We start from the raw sequence: 25,715 nt of genomic DNA, 5'->3' as shown, positions 1-25,715 counted from the left end.
TCCAGTACAAGGCTTTGGATGAATCCAGTGAAAGTCTTAACCAATCAAGTTTTGGGATATTTGCGCAGACTATCAGTCTGATTTCTATTATCTTATCAAGGGTCGCGATTGCAATACCTTGATTATGCTTCATTCAAGATCTTGCTTCATATTTAGTACTGCCTTCCAATGATATATGATTATTTCCTTTAAATAAAAAGGAAAGAAAACATTTTGCCCAAAAATCCTGAAAGTAAAGAATCTCAAAATCAAAAGCATTGGTAAAACAGATAAGTAAAAGGGGCGAAGGGTAAGGTAAACTGCAATCCATTCCTAATCACAATTGTGCAGGAGGTGTCTTGAAATGGGAATATTTTCCTAGCTCAAGGTTGCAATGTCATGTACCCATTGTTTGCGAGCACTATTACAGTGGCAAAACTGGTGATCAGATACTGACACCCGAGTTAAGGTGGTGTCTGAAGAGGAGGCTGTCCTTTCAGAACAGCTTCCCCTTTGCGAATCATCCCGGGTCGAGCTGACAGTTGTCCAGGGGACGACTGCATTCCTCCCTCCCCCCAATGTTTTCCAAAATAAAAATCTTTTTTTTTTCTTGTAAAGGCAAACACAACCTGGTCATTTAAGGGCTGCAGGTTACTATATAAACAAGGCTTCCATTTTGAAATGAGAATGCAGACGTGGAGGTCTGCTGTCCTTGGAGGTCACATCCCTGTGTTAGTAACCAATCGCAAGGAGTTACAAATAGCAACCTGTCTAAGTTATATGCACTGGGGAGGTTGTTTTGAATCCATATGCAAATTTTAATTTTGCAATGCAACCTTTTAGTACATAGATTGTTTCCCAAATTGAAAGGAAGTTCACAAACATTTGATATTCAGTTTTCTTGCCTTTGTGTACACCAGACCCTAAATGTATATACACTTAAAGGATAAAATGGGGGAAGACTGCAAAGTTATAAACTTGTAGAGCAAAAATACTTCTCTTTAGCCTATTTTGGCAGTAAGCCCATCTGTGTGTATGATAATCGCAATCCTTCTACAACTACCTTACAACTCAAGCTCCCAGAGTTCAGCCATGCTCACATTGTACTGGTTGTTCGTAAATATGACATTTCCATTGACTCAATGATGGTTCTAGAATTTCAGGGAAAGGTCTTTGTAATCATCCCAGATTCTCCTTCGTAGTACCCAAACTAGATCATTTATACCAACCTTAAAAACTTTCACTAGAGGGTTGCTTATATTCTGCTCTAAAACTCTACTCCTTAACTGCAATTTCCTCAGATTTTATTTTTACCCTTTCTCTGCTCCATTAGTACCATGGATAGACAGTACAAATCTGGTATATTTTATCCCGCATGTTCATAATAGTCCTTGGGTGTAGAGGCTGATTCAGCTTCACCTGCACTCGCAGATACGACTGCCCTGGAGACCCGCTTCCTCAGAAAGTGGGGCCTGGACTGGACGTCTAAACCAAGGTGCAGTCACTATTCACAGGGCCACTGATTTTCTTAATATTAAAAACAATCGTATATCTTCTAGTGAACCTTTACAGATTTAAAGACTGAAGAGTCTGTACCATACTTTAAACTTCACCCAGAGTCCTCACTACTGGCTAAGCACCTACAGCGGCGGTCAAATTACGAACACCAGATGCAGTAGGGTATATCTGAAATGTTCACCCCACTCCTACGGGTTTCAACCTGATGTAATCAGGAGTCTCATGTGAAAAGTGTTAACTGCTTGAACGGGCTCTAATCCTTAGCACGTATGCACAGGAATGACCAAAACATGTATATAGCACCCCATACAACTAGAGCTGTCTCTAAGCACTTGACTTCCAGATGAACCACCTCACCGCCACCGTGGAGGAAGCATATGGATTGCTAAAAACAAAATTCCTTCATACTGGTTTTGAAAGCCTCAAAATGAGGAGGGTGTCTTAACTTCACTGTTAGTTTGTTTCATAATGCAGATCACAAGGGGTAGAGATTTATATTGCACATATACCAGAGCTTGAGGGGCATATACATAACCTGGCTATGGTCTGGAGAACTAAAGTATCTTTGAAACACAAAGCTACCAATCTTTTCCCAAAGGTACCAATGGTACTTAGTCATTATCAAACCTATTGTGAGTTATAAGATGTCCTCAACCATGGGCAAACGCTCATTCTCCATTTTCGCTCCAGTGCTGTACCTTGCTTTCCATTTTCTTTAATTCTGAAGTAAAATCACTATTTCTATGGGTCTCATCTCTACTGGTACTAAGCAGAGCAAGATAATCCAAAACCTTTGTTTCAGTTTTTGGGAAATTGGTAAGAGTTCGTTTACAATTAAAGTTGGCAATATCTGTCATACAACGGTGCAATTTGGCAAACAGAGGCTGTGTATTTCTGATGAATAAGTACAGTTTGAGAAAACTGTGTTATCTTTGTGTGACTTTAAGGTCAATTGCTAGTAAAAGCAAGCGGGTAGTGAGTTAGATGTTAGATTCACCCAGACACAAACTGCTCGATCATTATTTAGTTATTTGACTAGCTTTTCTATCAGGGAAGTGGAAAGAAGCATCGTAGCCTGGTGTCTAATAAATCATAATTCATTTTATTATATATTTGCCAGATGCTTCCCAGTGCAGCCAGTTACATGCATCCTTTTCAATATGTGTATTAGCACTCTTGATGGGGAGTTGTTGATGGAGGATAACACCAACACCTTTTTTTTTTTTTTTAGAGTTCTTTCAGCAGGGATTATTTTGTATTTTGGTGGAATCATAGTGTATTGGGAAAAATCATTACGCCAGGTTCCTGCAATAAACAGAATTTGAAATATGGTATTAAGTATCGTTACCTGAAATATTAAGTGCCATGTCTTCGCTGCTCACGGACCAACAACAGTTTAAAGCTGCGCAATAAATAGTTTTGACTCACCTTATACATTTTGAAAAAAATCTAAATTCATTCCTTTTTGTTGGAAGATAATCGGTCTCTTCTCTCTCACCCTCCAACAACCCCCTTCCACGTTCAGAGACAAGGCGAGAGGAAGGTTTGAAGGAAAAATGATAATGGCTCTGTGCAGTTCGATGTGAAAAATGCAAATTATTTCAATTGCGAGTTCCCATAAAGAAGAGAGCAGTATTAAATACAGCTCCCTGTTTATAAATAAATGAAAAGTGCATGTTCGATTCTGGTACTATGCACCCAGAGAGATTGCATGATAATTCGCTTTGCAGCATTGTTGATGATCATGTCAACTACATTGAAACACATGCAGCGCCCCCCTGATGTTTGGCTTTCCCTGTTCAAGGCATCTCATCTTTCATTGCCTCATTTCCCATCCTAATCATCTACTCGAATTGCATGACATGTGCATTCAAATGTCGCACTCCCTCTTTCGGATGTAGTTGTCGTGAGGCAGGGATGTAGCAGGGAATGTCGCTTGAACTTCCTGTTCTAGCAGCTGTCATTTATGCCAACAACAGGCCTTCCCATTTCAGAGCAGTACATGTCATAGGCAGGGTCCTAGGCTTCCATCAGTCTTTTTTCTGAAAACGATTTCCGATTTCCATACCAAACAGGAAATCATTCTACTTGTCCTTTTCTCCAGCTGTGCATGCATACTAGACAGGGTCTAAAATACCCCCAGCTCGTCACCGTGAAGTGGGGTGTTGTGTTAAACATGCACTAAAACAAGGAGACCAAAGCCCCTCCCAGCCCACTTGTCTTATGGAGTTGGAAGGCTTCCTGAAATGAGTTCAATGCTTCTTGCAGGAAGAAATACAGTTAGCAGATGCAGCCCCCTTCCACATACACCATGTGTTATGTGTGGGAGGAATAAAAGACAACACGTTCTGTTTATGTTGTTCATGCCTAAATATAATCTATAGTTTTTTTTTGCAACAGAAAAACTCCAAATAACCACGCATTTCCTCCCACTCGTGTAATCCTGCATCAAAAATGCCAAGGTTCGTGTAAAAAGCATGTGCCTCAAGACTTGGACTTTTTTTTGTTTTGTTGTGAAGCATGTCCTCTTAACTCCATGGATTTACATAAACACCCCCTCATTACTTAATTTCATTGCACGAATTACAGACAATCATAAACGTTCCCTGTAACTCCTAACAGCCCTTTAGTATTGTTTGTCAGACTGTTGCAGCTCAACAACCTTGATTGCTCCCATTATGCGTGTTGTTAGAGTGTCCTAGCTAGAAGGCCCTCCAAACTTTTAATGCACAGTTAAACTTCTGCTAATGTTAACTCCTAACACGCACACATGTTCTGCAGGTCTGTTGCAGATTCCCAGAAGTACTCATAATGTTCTTCCCAAAACTATCCCCACAAATGTAGTTCAAACATGGGCGTACACTTATGGGAATGCTTTTCTGACATTTGTGAAGCAGACCCATAGCCTTCATAAAATAGCTATCTAGTAACTCCTACTGCTTCTCCTTTTGTTCATTAATACAAATCTCTCTGTCCACATACGTTGTATGCAGGAAGGATGAGTGTTTGTTCCCCCAGAGCTAGAGCAGCATTGCTGGTCCTTGAACTGCGCATCCAATCAAGCAATTCTCACAGCACTGAGAACGAGTTATGTGCTTGACTGACGCTACACTTTACTCTTTCCACATGAATGTTGCAAGCATTAGTCTTGTTTTGACAGTTTATATGCAGATGTCTAGTCACCAAACTCTTCCTAGCAACATGTTTTGAATGAAGCCTGCAATTGATTACAACTCATTTGTAGCATGATGATGATGATCCTAGTGCTAGTATTCCCTTCTGGGACCGGCTCCTCGGCTAAGACTTTCTCATTTTAAAGACATGGAAACTCTGTCAAATAAGGTGAAATCAGGTTCTCCTGACCACTCTGTAAAACCCAATACCTTCAGGAAGTTCCAAGACTGTATCTTGACAGAGGGTAGGGAACTGATCAATAAATCACTTCAGTCAGCAGCACTTCCTAAATCTTGGAAACACGCCAAGGTTGTTCCAATACTGAAAAAGCCTTCACTGGATGCATCTGCCCCAGAGAATTTCCGGCCTATCTCCTTGCTCCCTTACTTGATTAAGGTCATGGAATCCCATGTTAACACCATCCTAACCAAATATCTGGAAGAAAATGAAATTCAGGACAGGTCACAAAACGTGTTCCGGCCTAAACATAGCACAAAATCTGCCTTGCTGGCAGGCACAGAGCAGTTGAGGGCAGCACTGGATGAGGGTAATACCACAGTACTGGTGCTGCTCGATCTGAGTGCGGCTTTCGACAAGGTCTCCCATGAGATTCTGCTCCAATGACTCAGGGAGATCGGGGTCAGCGGCGCGGCCTGGGCCTGGTTTGCATCTTTTCTATCTGATCGCTCTTTCCAAATCCACGCCCCTCCCTACCAATCTAGTACCTACCACCTCTGCTGCGGCGTCCCTCAAGGCTCAGCTTTGAGCCCTACACTCTTTAACGTGTACGCCCGCCCTTTGGCCCTCCTGGCCAAAGCCCGGGAGATCAATATGATATCCTATGCGGATGACACGCTGCTGCTATTTACCTTCTCTAACAACCTCGCTTTTGACCAATTGAAATTCCAGGAGGATGTCTTGGCAATCTCAGATTGGATGGCGGAAAACTACATCCAACTCAATTCCTCTAAAATGGAGGTGCTTCTGGTTGGAAGGGACTCTCACGAATGGGACTATCAGTGGTGGCCCGCTGCACTGGGCCCACCTCCCCAGCCGAAAAGTACAGTCAAGAACTTAGTGGTCCTGATGGACAAATTCCTCTCCTTCGAACTGCATGCCAAAAAAGTGGCAGGTACTTGTTTCGGCCACTTACGTGGGTTGAAACCCATCTCAGGGTTCTTTGCTGCACCCATCCATCAAGTGATCATTCAATCAGTGGTCTTGTCTTGCCTTGATTACTGTAACGGACTTCTACTGGGTGCCAATAAAACTGTCACGAAGAGACTACAACGGACACAGAATGCAGCTGCCCGCACTCTCTTCGCCAACCCTAAGCATTGTCACACCTCCCATCTCCTGCACCGCCTACATTGGCTTCCATCGAACAGAGAATTCACTTCAAAACTCTTTGCACCATCCATAAGATTCTGTACGGTCAAGGCCCCCAGATTCTGCAGGGGCTTTGCTTACTCTATGAGCCGACGTGAGCACTGCGGTCCGCAGACTTGCACCTGGCCTGTACTCCCAGGGTGCGAAGGAGCAGAGCGGGGGAGGCGCACTCATTTAGGTCCCTGGCCCCTGCCCTTTGGAACTCTATCCCAATCTCGGCTCGGCGCACTCCAAATCACTGGGCTTTCAGGAAAAGATTAAAACCTGGCTATTCTCCTCCATCTAGCCTGGGCGCCTGCTCTCTGCGCCTTGCCCCGTGGCGCTCTTCATTATAGGCATCTTCTGGCTGTCCTTCCATGTAGCCTTTCACCTCCCCCCATTGCTGCCTGTCCACTAGCGCTGGTGCCCCCAGTTGCTGGGGTAGCCATGCGCTATACAAGCTCCGCTAACATAACATAAGACGGTGCCATAGAGGAGTTGAGTAGATAATTGAGGACTGCTCTGTGTTGATACGGGAAATGTTTCCAGTATTTAGCTGCAAATCAAATCTGAAGAGGATCTACTTACTGCTCTGACACACAAAGGTCAGGAAGTTTAACCCAAGTGCTCCGAGGCTAGTATGGAAGCAGTTGCGAGAGTGCAGAAAGACTGGTACCAGGCCTAGGAGGGTCTCATTGCACCTACATAGAGCCTGAAATAAAATGTATGTATATTCTGGAAGCCAGTGAAGGCTCTAAAAGTGCCCAGATATATAAACCCTACTTGATAGGCCATGAATAAGGTGAGCACCCAAGTTTTGCAAACTTTCTTTTTTTTTTTTAAATATATATTTTTATTCGTATTTTCACATTACAATATATGACATTACATATAACAAATAACACATTTTGCGGCTGGTCCCATCGGGTCACTCGTCTTACAATATTGGCTACAAGTATTTGTGGGGTCATGCTATAGTTTAAGGACTTGGGTGGGCTTAGACAAATGGCAGTTCTGTAATCTAGACAAGATGATGTCAGTGGCTCTGTGATCCACTTACAAAAGGACATAGACATCAGGGCAGTGCTTAATTTGAACCAGTGGATTCTGGTGCTCGGCCCCAGCACTTAATTGCCACCACCAGCACTTAATTGCCAGAACCTGCACTTATGACCGCTGCCACATGGCGGTGCTCTTTGTGTAATTTACAGATGAGCAGATGAGAGAGCACAAATCTGAAAAATGTAGAAGTGCACCATATTTACAAGCACGTTATATTAGTTTAGTATAGAACATACCAGAGTGTCAAACTTATAGAGAGAAAATATATACACGAGTGTTTATTTAGAATAGGGATGCATATATCAGTGTGAAAAACTAATCTAGAGGTTTGTAGAAATGTTAGAATGATGTTGGAGTCTCACGTTATGTGGCTAAGTGAAAAAGAAATGTAACTCTGCAAACCATGGAAATGTGTAGGCCACATGGCATTTCACAAGAAACGAAAGATGCTGCTACACTTTTAAGTAACTTGGATTCTAATGTCATTTTACTGCAAAGTATTATTAATCATAGAATTGAAATATGTTTTAAATAGATGTTACATTATAGTAATGTGTGTTAGTTAGAATACTGTTTAAACAAAGAAATTAAATGTGCATATTGCAGAGGCCCGTTTCATGTAATTTTAGCAGGCCTGAATAGATAAAGTTGCTTCTTTGATCTGCATGTGCTCGTTAAGGAGAGGTCGCACCGAGCACGAATGTAAAGCCTGTTTCAAATGTTTTACGACCTCAAGATATGGTGGAGGCCGGAATTTGGGGCCTACAGAGAAAAAGTGTCTTTTGCAGGTGCGAGGGGGCTTAATCAGAAAATGATGAATAGACTTTTGTTCAAGAGACGCCTGGCACAGGCCTGTAGGAGTCTTCAGGAATTTTAGGGGGTACCGTCTTGCCGGAGAGAAGCCTGGGAAGCAAGGTCAACTTTAACGAAGGGTCCCGAGGAGTACCAGCATGGAAGTTGCCGCCAGAAACTACACCACGTGAGAGGCGTATCCAGGGGCGTTCCTATTGTAAATGTGATTTTGTATTAGGGACAGCACCCCGGGGTGGAGTTAGAGCAGATGATCTGAGGAACCTAAGAGAGCGGATGGGTAGGCAGATAGGGAACTGCAAGACTTCGACTTTGAGACAAAGACTAAGGGAAGTGTGTGATCTTCTTTGGAAGTCACCACGGCTGACACCTTTTTAGGTAAAGATCTTGCTAAGTAGGGATGTCACTTAGTTTAGTGTAGGGACAGTCTAACCTGAACTTTTCCTTTCTGTAAATGACGCATAAGCTACAGCTTGTGTCCATATTGGCAACTTTAATGCTTTTTGAATTTGTTTTAGTGATATCCTTCTGCCGACTAAGAGCATTCAGAGAATTCTTGTTTGTATTGATTCCTGTATATCTTTTGAATCTCATTCTGAGATGCTTGTATCTCCAGATAGCTTTGGCTTTATAATAAACTTTTAAACCTTTTCCAGTGGTAAGTGTTTCTTTAGAGTGGCATAAGTTCTTTCTTGATTAACCTAGTAGTGGATTGCCTTTTACTCAATGACAGGTACCAACGATTTAGTCGACCTGAGTTGGGATCTGGATTAACAACAATAGACCAGAAATCCCGCGTCAGCAGTTGGTAGCAGAGTGAGGATGGTTATCTTCTTGAGGAAGGTAATCTAGGCTAGGTTAGTTTACCCCGAGGTCCCTAGAGTTCGAGAGGTGGCCTGCCGAAGAAGGCGCTGACGGAGAGAGAAAAGCAGCAGTATCGGACGAGAGTGAGTATAACAAGGGTCATGCGTGGATAGATTGCGGTGTTTTGTGTTGTATTTGTATTGTAATGTCATGCGGAGTTGAATGCCTGTAGTGTGATTGTGAGAAGGTTGTGAGCGCGCGCAACCTGGTAAAATCTTAAGTTCGGGGTAGAGCTTAAGTGGTTCGGGTGTATCGAACATCCAGAGTAATTGTCGACCAGAGTAAGGGGGTCATGAGGTACCATTGACCGCCGCAGGACCGAGATAGGGGGAACGCAAGAGTGAGTGTGTGAGTAACGGACGCTGGTCGAAAGTTACTGTGTGTAAGTAACCTATCAGAGAAGGCGATTGTCTGGACGTAAACGGAAAGACATTCCGTCAGTTAAGGTGACAATTACAGTTAGACTGTGGATGTACAGTCGAGAAAAGTGATCGCTTGGACGGAAGTAATCATTTTTCAGAGTATGAATGGGACGCATGCATGACCGCGGAGACGAGCTGAGAAAGGAGGGGAACTGCTGCAAAGGGGGACGAGTGACGTCGACTAGAGCCGCGCTGAGATAGGCCGGTTAATGAGAAGCCGTGCTGTGATAGGGCGGTTGGTGTGACGTCAGTGAAAAGCCGCGTTGTGATAGGGTAGTTAGCGAGAACCGTGCTGAGATTGGTGGATTGTCATCGGGAAGTAAACGAACGCGGAGAAAATAGAAATTCTGTAGGTTTTGAACATGAAGTGTTTTAAATGTTTGAGAGGGATCTTTAAGAGAAAAAGAAGGAACTCTTATTACGGGGAAGAGGCACCGCCAGAGGGTACACCAGCTTACTATATGGCAGCGAATGTTGGCTTGCATACGATACTATGGATTAGTGAATGGAGTAAGATTTCGGAAGGGAATGAGGAACTGACGTTTTCCTAAGTATGGAACGTTCAGGTTAGAGGCGTTACATCGGCTGAAATCAATTATGTACTCATTGAATCCTCCACCTAGACCAACACAGTTTGAGGCCCTTAATGCGTGGATTAGGGCGGCACACGACAGAAATCTGAACAGGCGCCAGGAAAGGTTGAAGCGATCAGTAAGGGCAGTGCGAGATGCCCAATGGGATGCGGACGCCAAGAGATGGAGGGTACAGGCTATTGAGGTGGATAAGTTGTACCCAGTGAGAGAAGTAACAGGAGAACAGAGGCTCATGGAAGAGGATGAGGAGAGCGAGTCGGAGGACAACTTGATAAATAGATTGCTGATAGATAGACCGCCTCCGAACGTTGGGGGAATAGAAAGTAGGGGACTCGCAAGGGATGATGGGGCTGCCATAGAGGGGTATGTACCACTCCCTATATCAGAGTGGACACCTGTAAAAGGTGAGGAGACACCTCAACATAGTACAGTACAGAGTGTAGTCGGAAGGTTTGTGGTGCAGAAGGTGCCAGAAACAGAGAGGGTTGAGTCTTACGGTTTGCCAGATGCTCTACAAGTACCCGTTACCATAGGTCCTATAGTATCGATTTACAACCCCGAGAGAGACAGAGAAGAAGAACAGATGAGGTTAGATAGAGAGAGAGCTGAAATGGAAAGGAGAAATAACATGACAAATGCCTGGAGGCAATTGCCAGGACCAGCGACGTGGAGCACCCCATTGGATTCAGCAGTGGGTCTCGCAGCAGAACAGGGGGGTCAAAGAGGACCGATGGACCTGAGGGGACCACGGTCGAAATCCTTTAAGGAGCTGAGGGCCGACTTGAGAGAATGGGAAGCATCGACTGAAGCACAGCGCAGCAGGCCAAGAGCAGAAGCAGAATGGGGAAGCCGAGGCAACGAAACATTGTCTCACTGCGGGGCTAGCGCAAGCAGTCAGGAGCGTGAAGGGCAGAGTCAAGAGAATAGGGGAGCTATACGTCCTATTGATAGTAGGGATCAGCAGGAGCTAAATGGTAGAAGTACAGGATGTGGAGAGATGTCTCGTCTCATGCAAAGTGAGGGGGATCAAAGGACAAGAGAGTACAGAGAGGTTTAGGTGCACTCATCACGCACCTGAGGAAAATGTACAGCACTGGAATTATGGGAACTCAGGGAACGGTGAGAGATCTCGCCATACATCGGGGGATCAGAGATCACAGACAAATTGTGAGGAAAGGGGGAGTAATGGAATGTCTTACCATGCATCTAGGGAAACCATGCAGGATGGGACTTGTGGGATTATGAGAAATGGGAAAGTGTTTCACCATACACCCAGAGAGGATGGCACTGCATGGGACCTGGAGAGATGGGAGCATGGGAGGACCCCCCCGTAACTCGCCTGAGCCTAGACGTAGGACTCGGAGCTGGGATGGGAGAGATGTGAATGGACCCCCTAGAGCTAGCATACTGAAAGCTGCGGTAAAGGCCAAAAGACTCGATGTCACTGGTTTAAAAAATGATCTGAACGAGATAATAGATGGGACGTTGCCCTTAGAAAGGATTGACTTGTACGAACAAGATGAGTTACTGTTTATAGCAAAGGATATTACCCGAAAGGCAAGAGCAATACATGAGAAACTGTCTGAACTGGCAGAGAAGTATGTGGTAGACTTGTCCAGAACAAAGACCTTACAGAGTAACCATAGGTTGCAGTATTCAGACCAAGACTTAGACGAAAAGAGAACTACAGGATTAAAAACACACATAAGGGAGCTGATAACAGGAATACGAGCGTGGAGAGATCTGGACAAATGGGAAGAGAGGTGGTCCAAAAGGGGTACTGTCAGACGGAGTACGAGTGTGACGTCTCCGGAAGGAAGGGTAATGCAGATGGAAGCATTTCCTTTGAGAGAAATATCGAATGGGAACTATGTACATGTGCCCTGGAGTAGGGGAGATTTGGCTGCATTTACCAACTCATTTCCGAAGTTAAGGGACAATCCCGTTGAGTGGTACAAGCAGGTAGAAAGATTTGTGAAAATCTCAAAGGTACTGTGGATTGGTTTGAACACCTTGTTTGATATTGTGGTACCAGGAGATTTGTGGAGAGCATGCAAAACTAGTGTCGAATGGCCAACTGCAGAGCCAGAAAGGAATGCTCAGACTAATGGACCGTCAGACACGGTAATGCTAAAGTATGAAAGAGTAATAACTTGGCTGAAGGAAAAGGTCCCACCACAAGACATAGATTGGGTAAAAATAGACCGAACAAAACAGGAACCCAAGGAGACAGTTCACGAGTTTTATGAGAGATTGCTGAAAACATTCAAACAATACAGTGGACTCGATGTAATGGACCCCAAGGATATAGGGCAGTTTGTGTCAAAGTTCGTTTTGGGGTTGAGACCTGATATTTGTTTGATGATTCAGCAACATTTAATTTGTTGGCAAAACAGACCATTAGATGAGATTTTGAGGTATGCAAGATACTGCAGTGACGAAATAGATTCCAAAGCAAAGAAGCTAAAAGAGAAGCTGATGGTAGTGCAGATGCAGTCAGCTGGAAAGGGTGGACAGCGCTAACTGGGAACAGGGACAATGGGACGAAAACCAAACGGACAGAATAGGGACAGCGAGGAAAACCCGAGACCTAGAATAGACCTTGCTGCGTTGAAGAAAACGACAAAGTGCCACCAGTGTCATCAGGTGGGACATTGGAGACGCGAGTGTCCCTATAACCCTGAAAACGGAGAACTAGAGGTAGAGGAGGAGGTTCCAGAGGTTCCAGTCCAAGGGGTGCCAGTGCCGAGAATCAAGGTGGCCAAAGGGGGGACTTCGGCTCCACGAGCTCAGTTTCCGCAGCCACCAAAGATTTCGACAGGGGGAAAGGTCTTTAGACAAATGCCTCTTTTCATAGATGAGGAAAGGTGTTACTACGTTGATCCCTTGACGGGACAACGTGTAAGCAAAGAAGAGGACTGTACCCTCGGGGCAGTTCTGGAGGTGGATCAAAGAGGACCATTTGTTGAGGCTGAAGTGGCAGGGTGTCCCACAACGTTCTTGGTGGATACTGGAGCTACGCGATCAACTTTGAGATCAGCAGTGGTTCCGGATCTACCAATGTCGGGGGAAACAATTCAGGTGGTAGGAGTCGCAAACAAGAGAATGACTAGCCCTTTGACGGAACCAGTGTCAGTGAAAATCGGAAACTACATGAATGAACATCAGTTTGTAATATGTGATTCAAGTCCTGTGTGTCTGTTAGGAAGGGACTTATTGTGCAAGCTGAACTGTACCATATACTGCACACCTCAGGGAGTAGAGGTAGAGACGACAGATGATGACGCTACCTTCAAAATTGTGAATTCAAGAACATGCATAGAACTGTATCCTACTCTGACTGTGGAGGACCTTCCTTGGGACTTACGCGAGGCAGTATCATCAGAAGTATGGGATTTTACAGGAGAAGAGATAGGATTGGTCAAAGGGGTAGAGCCAGTGAAGATCATAGTGAAACCAAATGTTGATTATCCAAGAACGCCACAATACAAGCTGTCCCAGGAGACGATTGCAGGAATAAAACCCGTGATCGACTCTATGATTAAACAGGGAATACTGAAGGAAATCGTGGGAAGCCCATGCAACTCCCCGATTATGGGTTTGCAGAAACCTAGTGGGAAATTTAGAATAGTACAGGACCTTCGGAAAATTAATAACATTGTTGTTTCATGTTGTCCAGTGGTACCGAATCCATCAGTGATATTGTTTCAGATACCATTCCAAGCTGAGTGGTTCACAGTGATAGATCTTTGTCAGGCTTTCTTTTCAATCCCATTAGACGAAGATAGCCAGTATCTTTTTGCGTTTAAAATGGAGAGTCGCGTCTTAACATGGTGTAGAATCCCACAAGGGTTCACAGATAGCCCTTCAATCTTCAACCAGCTGTTGAAAAAGAACCTTGAAAGTCTAGTACTGCCCCAGAACTCGGTTCTTTCAGTACATAGACGACCTACTTGTTGCGTCAGGAACAGAAGAAGCTTGCAAGAAAGACACCATCGCCTTGCTGAACCATTTAGCTGAAAATGGACACAAGGTATCCCCGAGCAAATTGCAGTACTGTCTGACAGAAGTACAGTACTTGGGTCACCGAATAGAAAAAGGAAAGCGCAAGGTGTCACCAGATAGAATAGAGGCAATCATGAAGATGAACTCGCCTACAACACAGAGAGAAGTCAGGATGTTTCTAGGAATGGTTGGTTATTGCCGACAGTGGATAGCTAACTTTTCACTGAAAGCAAAACCCTTACAGAAACTGACGCACAAGGAGGTGAGTGATCCGGTACCATGGGACAATGAGTGCTTGATGGCGTTCCTACAGCTGAGAGATGACTTGTGTCGTGCTCCGGCTCTGGGGATGCCGGATTATGAGAAGCCATTTTCCCTCTATTGCTGCGAAAGGGAGGGCTGTGCTTTGTCAGTTTTAGTGCAAGTCCATGGAAATGCTCGTGGACCAGTTGCATACTTTTCGGCTACCTTAGATCCAGTAGCCGCAGCGTTGCCCGGATGTCTCAAATCCGTTGCTGCAACAGGTGTCAGCATTGAGCGTTGTGAAAGCATTGTGATGGGACACCAGTTAGTGGTGTATGTACCTCATTCTGTGGAACTGTTAATGACCAGGACCAAGACCCAGCACTTGACTAACAGTAGGCTCACGCGCTATGAGCAAGTTATTCTTGCTGCAGAGAACGTGACCCTTAAGAGGTGCTCTGTCTTGAATCCTGCTACTCTGATGCCACTTCCTAATGACATAGAAAGCGAAGACTGTGAAGATCACGATTGCCTTGATGTGACTGAACTATGCACGAAGCCCAGACCAGATATTGTGGATGAGCCACTGACTGATCCCGATAACATTTTCTTTGTTGATGGCTCCTGTTTAAGAGACGATACTGGTCGGTTGAGAGCAGCTTATGCTGTTTGCACCATTACTGGAGTTGTGGAAGCCGCTTGCCTGGAAGGAGTACACTCCACTCAGGTAGCAGAAATCATTGCATTGACACGTGCCTGTACAGCAGGTAATAACATTAGAGTCACCATCTATACTGATAGCCAATATGGTTTCGGTGTAGTTCATGATTTCGGGCAATTGTGGTCTCAGAGGGGTTACATGACCTCCTCTGGTTCGCCAATCAGAAAAGGAGAATTTGTACGACTGCTGTTAGAAGCATTACAGGGTCCAGCCGCAATCGCGGTTGTGAAATGTGTAGCTCATACGAAAAATACAGATTTTGTGTCACAAGGAAATAGATATGCAGACGAAGTTGCCCGCTATTGTGCGGAGCATGATTATTCTTTTACGGAGGTGGAAGTAGGTGGGGCTCAGGAAAGGACAGAACTAAGCATGATGTTAGAAACTGTTGATACTTGGGAAGATTTGAAACAAATGCAAGACAATGCACCCGAATCTGAGAAGCAGGCATGGGAAACAGCAGGGTGTGTGAGAAGCGAAATGGACTTTTGGGTTTCAGCAGATGGAAGGGCAGTGTTACCTGAGGAATTAGCGAGTCCAATGGCACGACAGATACATGGTCCAGTGCATTTGGGAAGAGATGCCATGCTGAGGGTGTTCAGGCAGACTTGGTATTGCCCAAAATTTAGGATTGCAGCAGAAGCAGTGTGTAAGCGATGTGTTACTTGTCAGCAGTTGAATATAGGGAAAAGAACACCAGTTACACTGAGTCACATTGGGAGGTCTGGGGGCCCTTTCAACAGAATGCAATTGGATTTTATTGAAATGCCAAAAGTCAACCGCCTTAGGTATGTTCTGGTGGTAGTATGCATATTTTCCAGATGGGTTGAAGCATACCCTACACGCAGGTGCGATACCCTCACAGTAGCAAAGTTGTTGCTTAGAGAGTTGATACCGCGCTTCGGGGTGCCTGCCTCTCTGGAATCGGACAGAGGAACACATTTTAACAGCGAAGTTGTGAAGATGCTTTGTTCTGCATTGAACATTGATCAGAAATTGCATTGTAGCTATCGACCAGAGGCTTCAGGTATCGTGGAACAGATAAATGGGACACTGAAATGTCGAATTGCTAAAGTATGTTCCTCAACTTCCTTAAGTTGGCCTGATGCCCTTCCTTTGGTCCATATGAGCATGCGTAGCACACCCGACAGGAGGACTGGTCTCTCTCCACACGAGGTGTTGATGGGGAGGGCAATGAGACTTCCAACTGTCCCCACAACTGCATTACTGAACATTACAGATGACCTGATCCTGGATTACTGCAAGGGGTTGTCTGACGCCATTCATTCTGTGTCTCTTCAGGTACAGGCCGCAGAAGTTCCATCTTCAAGAGATCAGTGCCACGACCTGTGTCCAGGAGACTGGGTGCTGGTGAGGAAGCACGTCCGGAAGAACTGTTTGGACGTGCGCTGGAAGGGGCCTTACCAGATTATCTTAACCACGAACACTGCAGTGAAGTGCGGAGGATTGCCAAATTGGATCCACGCTTCCCATACTCAAAGAGTTCCAGCACCCCTAGAAGAAACAGCTCCTCTCGCAGAGGAAGATTCAGTAGTGGACGGTGAGCTACCAGAGGGGATCAGTCAAGCTGTGGGGGTGTCTGAAGAAGTTGGGAGCGCTACGGATCCAGAAGACGAAGAAAGGCAGGACGGCAGTGAAACTGAAGTTGCTACTGAAGGAGAAAGTTGTTGTGAAACTAACTCAGAGACAGAACAAGTCCAGAGTGATCAAGAACTGAGTGAACGGACAAGAAATAGGAGAACAAGGCGTGGAGCAGCTACCTGGCCTGAAAGAAAAAGGAGGCCAAGCTTGAAGCCAGCTCGAGAGGAAACTCTTGCTCCTATATCCGAAGACTCAGATCCAGAAGAAAGTGCACAAGGACAAGAACAGGAAGGTCCGAGAAGATCAAGGAGGGTGCGAGTGCCTTGCAGAAGATACGCTACTCCTGAGTGGACCTACCTCGCTACAGATGTCCGAGGGACTCAGAACTGGGAGGGTGAGGAAAGTGACCCTGACCAGAACTGACCCCTTCATAACAGTGGAAGTAGAGTTGCTGGTACCAGGAGTGGAGGTCGAAAGACTGCTGACACTCAACATCGTCTATCCTCCTCTTCTGAGCGGAATAAGAAAATTGATCCTAGAGACAGTTGAATTTCCATGTTGTTGTTCAAGGTGTCCAATACTTGAGGGAATCCTTCTTTGTATGGAAATATTTGAGCGAGTAGTGGAAGTTCTTGGAACACGCATAGTTTCGGATTACTAAAAACTTTGCAAAGAACTTTGTAAATACAGATTGAAAGATAACCTAGCGCCAAGAAGAAGGAGAAATTAGGGATTTCCATTTTAGAGGATGGAGAAGGACTAGGGTTGTCTATTGATACAGAACTCAGAGACTGTTTTTGCGGAGGGGATTTTCAGCTTCCAGGTGTGGTTCAAAAGACTGGAGAAGCAAAGAAAAGAGACTTTGTACTGTGAAAGAAAAACAGAACTACACTGTCTTGAGACTATGGAGGCTGGCAACCCGAACCGCAGGGCAAAATGCATAATAGGCACACTCTTAGTGGTAGTGATTTCTCTTATAGTTTTAGTAGTTACTGTATCTTATATAGTGGGACATGAAAATGATGTGAAAGCAGAAAAAGAAGCAAAAAGTGTATTAACACAGAAGCCTCCTACGGTTGGTAAACGGGGGGAAAACACAGCGAAAGAGAAAGCTTTGTTAGATGCTGAGATTAAGAGATTACATGCAGACGAATCACAGGGGAATTTTAAATCAAATGCTTATGCCAAACTGCTTTATGAATATATTGATGTCATGGAGGCGAAGAACTGCTATGTTTGTATGCAGTTGCCAGCTTCTGTAGATGAAGGCATCAGGTATCATCATCTTCCATTGACCTATGGAATCTCATGTAGTTTGTTGCTGAGCATATTTTATGAACGTGAGGGGTTTGAGTATTACTTCTCGAACTTTGACTCGATATTGCCAGAGGTGCCAAATTATAAACACCTCAATAGATGGGATTATTACAAGAGTGAAGACAGGTTACAGAAATTTTTCCTTCCATGGAGAACTTTAGATACTTCACATGCCCGAAGAAATAATTTGACTTGTAAAGTGTCCGAAATTGAGAAAAAGTTTATAGGGCAGGTGGATGATCGATATAGAAGACAAAAGATCCTAAAAGCTTCAGGACAATGGAAAACAGATTGGACCCAGGAAGAAAGAGAACACCAAAGAAAGGGTAGCAGTGGTCCAATAGCTTTAGACCGAGAGAAAAGGGGAAAGCTGTGTATACACAGAAGTCAAACATATTATGAGAATGTGTTTGTGGGAGAAGTCAGTTGTGAACATGCTTTCCAATTGGAGTATTACTCCAAAGACTTCTTAAAGGAAATGCAGGTGATCCCGAATGTGTATTTTGTCTGTGGAAGAAATGCATACGTGAAACTACCAGATAATTGGTATGGATCATGTTACTTAGCAATTGTCTTCCCCAAAATATACCATGCTGAGGACTTAGAAACCAAAAAGAGAGGAAAACAAACTAGAAGAAGAAGGGGTGTAAGCGCTGAGGAGGTAGTTGGAGATGTATTTGGTGCTATGTTTCCTATTTTAGGGATAGCACTAAATGATGTTAAGATAAGAAGATTGGCAACAGTTGTAGGTAGATAGACTATCCGCCAGTACTGCTAGATCTTTAATGCTGGTGGAGGGAGAGATGCAATCGATAAGGGCAATGGTTCTTCAGAACCGACTTGCTCTAGATGTTCTGTTAGCAAAAGAGGGAGGAGTCTGTAAGGCTTTGAAGGTCCAGGAATGTTGCACTTACATTCCAGACAATTCAAAACCTCTAGAAAAGTACATTCGAAACATTACTGAAATACACCATGAGATAGAAGATTTGACAAAGGTAACAGTGTGGGAAAAGGTAGGTCAAGGAATGGGTAAAGTTGGAGGTTGGTTTGCCAACCTGGGAAAGAATATCATTTGGTACATATTGAAACCTATCATCATAATAGTGATTTGTATAATCACTTTGTGGGGATTGGTGAGACTGTACAAATGGTATAGAGCAAACAGGTTGCAGAGATCTATGCAAGAGCAGGGGAGGAGATTAGCTGCGATGCAGGAGAATCAGTACAAGAGTCTGAGGGCTCTAGAGGAGATGAAACGAGGGAATCTTGCAACGACTTCAGTTTGATACTCTATACCTTAGAGAGGGTGTTGTGATGATGATGACTACTGTAAGTCATCAAAGGGGGGATTGAGAGAGCACAAATCTGAAAAATGTAGAAGTGCACCATATTTACAAGCACGTTATATTAGTTTAGTATAGAACATACCAGAGTGTCAAACTTATAGAGAGAAAATATATACACACGTGTTTATTTAGAATAGGGATGCATATATCAGTGTGAAAAACTAATGTAGAGGTTTGTAGAAATGTTAGAATGATGTTGGAGTCTCACGTTATGTGGCTAAGTGAAAAAGAAATGTAACTCTGCAAACCATGGAAATGTGTAGGCCACATGGCATTTCACAAGAAACGAAAGATGCTGCTACACTTTTAAGTAACTTGGATTCAAATGTCATTTTACTGCAAAGTATTATTAATCATAGAATTGAAATATGTTTTAAATAGATGTGTTACATTATAGTAATGTGTGTTAGTTAGAATACTGTTTAAACAAAGAAATTAAATGTGCATATTGCAGAGGCCCGTTTCATGTAATTTTAGCAGGCCTGAATAGATAAAGTTGCTTCTTTGATCTGCATGTGCTCGTTAAGGAGAGGTCGCACAGAGCGCGAATGTAAAGCCTGTTTCAAATGTTTTACGACCTCAAGATATGGTGGAGGCCGGAATTTGGGGCCTACAGAGAAAAAGTGTCTTTTGCAGGTGCGAGGGGGCTTAATCAGAAAATGATGAATAGACTTTTGTTAAAGAGACGCCTGGCACAGGCCTGTAGGAGTCTTCAGGAATTTTAGGGGGTACCGTCTTGCCGGAGAGAAGCCTGGGAAGCAAGGTCAACTTTAACAAAGGGTCCCGAGGAGTACCAGCATGGAAGTTGCCGCCAGAAACTACACCACGTGAGAGGCGTCTCCAGGGGCGTTCCTATTGTAAATGTGATTTTGTATTAGGGACAACACCCCGGGGTGGAGTTAGAGCAGATGATCTGAGGAACCTAAGAGAGCGGATGGGTAGGCAGATAGGGAACTGCAAGACTTCGACTTTGAGACAAAGACTAAGGGAAGTGTGTGATCTTCTTTGGAAGTCACCACGGCTGACACCTTTTTAGGTAAAGATCTTGCTAAGTAGGGATGTCACTTAGTTTAGTGTAGGGACAGTCTAACCTGAACTTTTCCTTTCTGTAAATGACGCATAAGCTACAGCTTGTTTCCATATTGGCAACTTTAATGCTTTTTGAATTTGTTTTAGTGATATCCTTCTGCCGACTAAGAGCATTCAGAGAATTCTTGTTTGTATTGATTCCTGTATATCTTTTGAATCTCATTCTGAGATGCTTGTATCTCCAGATAGCTTTGGCTTTATAATAAACTTTTAAACCTTTTCCAGTGGTAAGTGGTTCTTTAGAGTGGCATAAGTTCTTTCTTGATTAACCTAGTAGTGGATTGCCTTTTACTCAATGACAGGTACCAACGATTTAGTCGACCTGAGTTGGGATCTGGATTAACAACAATAGACCAGAAATCCCGCGTCAGCACAGACAAACAGTTGTTTGTTAATTCAATATACATTAAAAACAACTAATACCTGCCACCCAAGTCATTCTTAAAACTTTGGCGGCCATAAACAGTCTGAATTGTCACACTTGTAGCAGTTGATGGTTAGTAGTTTTGTAAAGCAGGCGGCAATGTGTGGTGCAAACTGCGATGGCTTCCTGACGTGGGACCTGGCACTTATTTTTTTTTATTTACAAATTAAGCACTGCATCAGGGGGATGACTTTTCCTCAAGGTTTTGAGAATAAAGCCAGTATGTGACCAGTTGGTAAAGGTGGGGAATAAAAGAAAGTCTCTGAACAGCAGGCATTGGCAACATCAGTTAGCCTTGCCTTTAAATGGTGAACATCAGCATAGTTGTTTTGGCACTGCTTGTTTATTTTTACTTTATTATTCTAGAATGGTCAACAGCCATGTTAGAACGGTAAAGTAAATCAGCCAGAATGGCTGCTGATGTGTCATGGAGCATGCAGCACTGTGCATTACACCTCTTCGAGGGGTTTTCAAATGCACATCCTTGCTTTTGACCATTTGTACCTCACTAGGGTCTATTATGGTTTCTGGAGGTTTTGAAGAAATCACTGCTTGAACCCTTACAAGGAGTTGATTTTAGACAGCTAACTTTCAATGTTTTGTTTCTGGTAGCAATCAGCAGTGCCCAGAAATTTGACTCCCTGTTTTTTAAATATCCTTTTTTCAGAATGTTTCCTGATATATCAGTCTTGGGGCCTTATTTTATTCCCAATGTTTCTTCATCTTTTTGTTTGGAGAAAGAGATTATTCTACCTGAATTTTGTCTGCCCCCTTCTGAAGAAGTTGAATTCCAAACATTGTTTATCAAGGAAACACGTAATTTTGAGCGAGTGTCTTGCTTTAGAGGATTTGATACACTTATTGTTAATTCTGGCCCTGCAAAAAGGGTGTATAAGCCTACAATTAGATTTTGAGTAACAATTCTTGATTATTAAGGCCTCCCTCATCCGGGAAGTTAGGGATTCAGGGAATATCTTCTGGATGCATCCCTGCTTCATGGGCAGAGTCACAGCGTGCATCTTTAATCTAGATTTGTAAAGAAACTACTTGTGCCTCTCCTTCGACTGTTGTCAAGCATTTTAGACTTCATCATGCGGATTCAGTCTGAAGATGTTTAGATTGAAGTTCTTTCTGCTGTTCAGTAATGTTTGAGTTACCATCAACTCCATTATTCTGAGCCAAGTATTCCTTATTCTAGTCATTACTCTCAGCCTCCCATTGATTGGTTAGCTAGTCTGATTTATGCGCATGAAAGAATGTTTGTTTAGAAGCGAAACTATGTCAGGATCAGGAGTCAGCATGTGTTGGCCGTAGGAAGTCTTGTCACACGCCGCAGGAAGTAAGGCACCCTAAATGTTTCTATTTTGATTACTGTTTACAGCTTCATAAACCTGTATTTACATGGCGGACACACCTCTTTGAGGAGTGACTAGAAGCAAGAAGGCTGGAAATATCCGTAAACAGTAAAATATTTCTAGCAGTTAGCAGGTTTCCACGAGTACTACTGGGAGCGGCAAGTCACATTTTTTCTTGTTGGTAATCCCATACTATTTAATAATACACAGTAGAACTTTGCACTGGGAAAATGCAGCCCCTCTGTGTAACTGCACGCCTTTCTTTTTTTTTCTTCACATTTCTGCATTTTTCCAGGTGGAGAAACTTCTTTATCTCCAGCCCACAAAGTTTGGGATGTTCTGCTAGCGAATGGCCATAGAACCACAAGTTTGTGTCCCTACACAAACTCTCAAGGCAAGCCACATCTTGATCTGCCCATTTCCCACCCCTTGCATGGGATGTGTAACTGAAGACAGGTGTGTTATGCAATTACTCAGTAGTAGAGCTCATTTACACCTTCTGAGTATCTTTTCGTGGATACCTGACAAGCATAAACGGTGATCGGGGGACTGAAGGTTTACAACAACATCCTTCTGCAGAAATCGTCGGATCACCTCTTAAGCTATTGTTTTTTTTTTGTTTTTTAAAATACTTTTTTTATATGGCGATAGCTCATCTATTCATAGTACATAGGTAAGAGACATAAAGAAATTCATTAATAACAGAATAAGCGTATTTACACAATTACAACTGATGATTAACAGCCATACATAGTTCATGAACTTAAAAGGTCTATAATGTACGAAAATAAATTCACATAATTAATTATACAATATAATTTAACAATATTTTAAAAGCATATCCAATCCAAGAAACGTAGCAGCCTGCCATTATAGTTTAATCCGAGTCTTCCCACAAAGCCTTAAACTTCTTATAGGAGCCGACTCTTAAAGCGTACTTTCTTTCATGCTCTTTAATCCTGTTCAATTTACTAAATAGCTGTGTAGGGGTGGGAATGTCATTCGATCTCCAATTTTGCAGGATCAAAGCTTGTGCAGCTAAATCCAGGATAAATATCTGTTTATTCTGTAGCATAGTGACTGTAAACCCTGTGGAATATCCTAAAACGTTTCCCTGGGTATCTAGTGACTGGGGTACTTTCAAAATATCATGACAGTATCTATTAATGCTTTCCCAGAAACCACCTAGTTTCGGACATTCACAAATAATATGAGTCTTGCCCCCCCCCACCCCCCAGTTAAATTGCATCGAAAGCAATTTGATGAATTCTGGGGATTGATTTTGTGTAGGAAATCTGGCTAGCTATTGTTGTGAAGGCATTGATTTTAGGCCAATTATTCATTACTAATGTGAAAAGTTTATGTTGGCAGGAAATGGAAAATGCCTGGAATGAATATCTGAAACTTGAAAATGATGTAAACCAACTCAAAGAAGCCTTACATGAACAAATGAGCAGGTCGTTCTATTCTCAGGTTCGTTTTTTTTTATAATAAGCTCTTGTATATTTATATCTTGCTAATCACAAAAGTTAAATTGTGTGACCAAACAATGACTTATTAGTTCACTGTTGTCACTATAGATAATGCAACACAACAATACAGAAAAAAGTAATTGTACAGTGGGGAGTTTAGAGCTGCACTCAGATAGGACATATCCCTTCTAATTATGTGATGTCATATAAGGGCGGTCTAGGAAATGTTGAATAAAGTTGTCCCTTTCCGTAAAATGCCATTCCAGGTTTTTACTTAGAAGAGGGTGAATACATGCCCTATCGTTAGAGCAAGGTGATTCTGGAGCAGTGCAGAACAATATCCGGTAATCAGTTTGTCGCAAAGGTTTTCCATTCTGCACCATTAAGAACATCTATCCAGCTTGGGCTAATGAGGTTGAAGTATTAATGGGGAGGCTCTGTTAGGATCGTGCATTTCCTTGAACCTTTTAGGGGTATGAATCTGAAACAATATTTCTGACAGTTATTCCCCAAATGTATGTGCCAAGAAGTGAATACGGCAGAAAAGTCTGCAAGAAATACTAGAAATCGTTCATCACTTTCTGCCGTATATACCGGCATTCTTCCTAATCACAACCTCCACAGTTGCCTTCTTCAAGATGAAGATAATTTGTATGCCTGTAATGTGCTGTACTCCATAGGTCCGTCGTATCTGGGAGTAGGACCTACATGTCCTTGGCTTACCTTGGAGTGAAGTTCCATTCGGGTTGGATATTCAAGTCAATACATTGGCGCACTTTACACCTGAATAGTTTCTGAACATGTCCATGTGGATGTCTTCAGGCCTTAAAAGAAGCTCAATTTCCAAAGTAAATAAGACAGTGGGGAAGGAAACAATGAGGTGGTAAAACATGCTAGGATAGCAGGTTCTCCTTTGTGCTTCCATTGCAATACTGGAGTTCCAAGAATTTCAAGCTGTGGTTTTGACACATAAGTTGTGTTAAATTTGGAGTTACCGCATTAAAACATTGCTGAATCAAGTACTACTCATAAACCAAGGGCTAGATCATATCGTTTTGATGATTTGAAGATATTTTTGTATTAGGAATTCAGATGGGCCAATATTACAAGCTCATCTGATGATTCTGATGCATGTTTCAATTAATGAATTCCGTACAAAAACTTCACTGGGAGAGAATGTGGCATTACAGCTAGAGCTGCCAACTTTGGAGCTGGGAAACCTGGTTCAAGTCTTGGCGTCTGCCCAACATCCTGTGGATCTGGGCAAATCACTTTGTCCCTATCCCTAAAAAAATAATTAATGTGACCTTGTGTAATGTGACTGGTACTCATGTAAAGTGATCCAATATCTTCAAATCGAGTTTGCGCTAAATGAAATTGCAAAAAATAAAGTACCCCTGCACATTTCCTAAGAGAGTCCTATGCCACAGATATTTGCAACATTCTTTCACTGTACATTACTCTGTATTCTCAGTTTGTAGGTTCAACATCTAACAAAGTAAAAAATAAGATGATTTGTTAAGATTCTACAAAACATAAAATGCTTTGCTGAATTTTGGGATTATTTAACAACCATGGCCACAAGGTTATTAAGTGGGGATTACGATACAAATGTATCAGTAATAAAAGATGCCAGTACTCACTCCGAATTCCTTACTAAGTCTTACGTATGCATGCTGCTAAAAATAGAACAATTTGACTCAAGTAAATGTCTGATAGGGCTCTGCGCTCTGGATTGTTTCCTCTATTGAATTAAGACTTAGCTCACTTGTAACCCAAAAAATGTTGAAGGGAGTGTAACTCCACATGACCAACGATGCTCCGCTAACTTTGTTCATTACCTTGGTCTATGGGAATCTTTGCACCGCTACTTGGAGATTAAATTTCAAAAGGTAATGAATTAGCATTGAAAGACCCCAAACCTCTTCAAAAGTGCATTGTTTATGTTCAAGACGCATGTCTGATCTTTTCAATAGATGCTGTAGGTTACCTAGGATGCTCCATGCAGGATAGCCATTGAACAGATGGAATATGTTCTCATCTGCTTAAGATGCTATATTCTTGCTGAAACCTTAGAAGGTCTTCAGCTTCAGTATTTAGGAAGATAATAATTAATTATTTCTAGAAACAAGCATATTAAAGGTTTTGTAAACCTGATTTGGTGGACTGTAATAGACTGTAAATCACCTAATCAGGGAGGTTTCTGCCACTGAAAAATAGAATTTGGGAATTTTTGTGAGGGAAATTCGCCTAGTGGGTCTCTTTGGGTTTCCAATGGCTTCTCCCTACTCATGTTTCCTAGCCTTTATTATGCACAATCAAATTAATAGGCCAATGATGATGAACAGTGA

At 42.9% G+C, this 25,715-nt stretch overlaps 1 protein-coding gene across 7 annotated transcripts in view; it reads left to right on the top strand.

Moving 5' to 3' along the window:
* The window catches only part of PLEKHA7 (pleckstrin homology domain containing A7), a 988,577-nt gene that overhangs the window by 897,503 nt on the left and 65,359 nt on the right, over positions 1-25,715 (top strand). For all 7 annotated transcript variants that reach the window (XM_078681034.1, XM_078681032.1, XM_078681039.1 and 4 more), the window contains one exon: positions 23,264-23,365. In XM_078681034.1, the coding sequence (XP_078537160.1) occupies positions 23,264-23,365 (102 nt within the window). The remainder of the gene's footprint in view (positions 1-23,263; positions 23,366-25,715) is intronic.

This window comes from Lissotriton helveticus, chromosome 3_1 (assembly GCF_964261635.1).
Source record: "Lissotriton helveticus chromosome 3_1, aLisHel1.1, whole genome shotgun sequence".
NCBI classification, from domain to species: Eukaryota; Metazoa; Chordata; class Amphibia; order Caudata; family Salamandridae; genus Lissotriton; species Lissotriton helveticus.
This window is presented reverse-complemented; position numbering and strand designations above follow the sequence as displayed.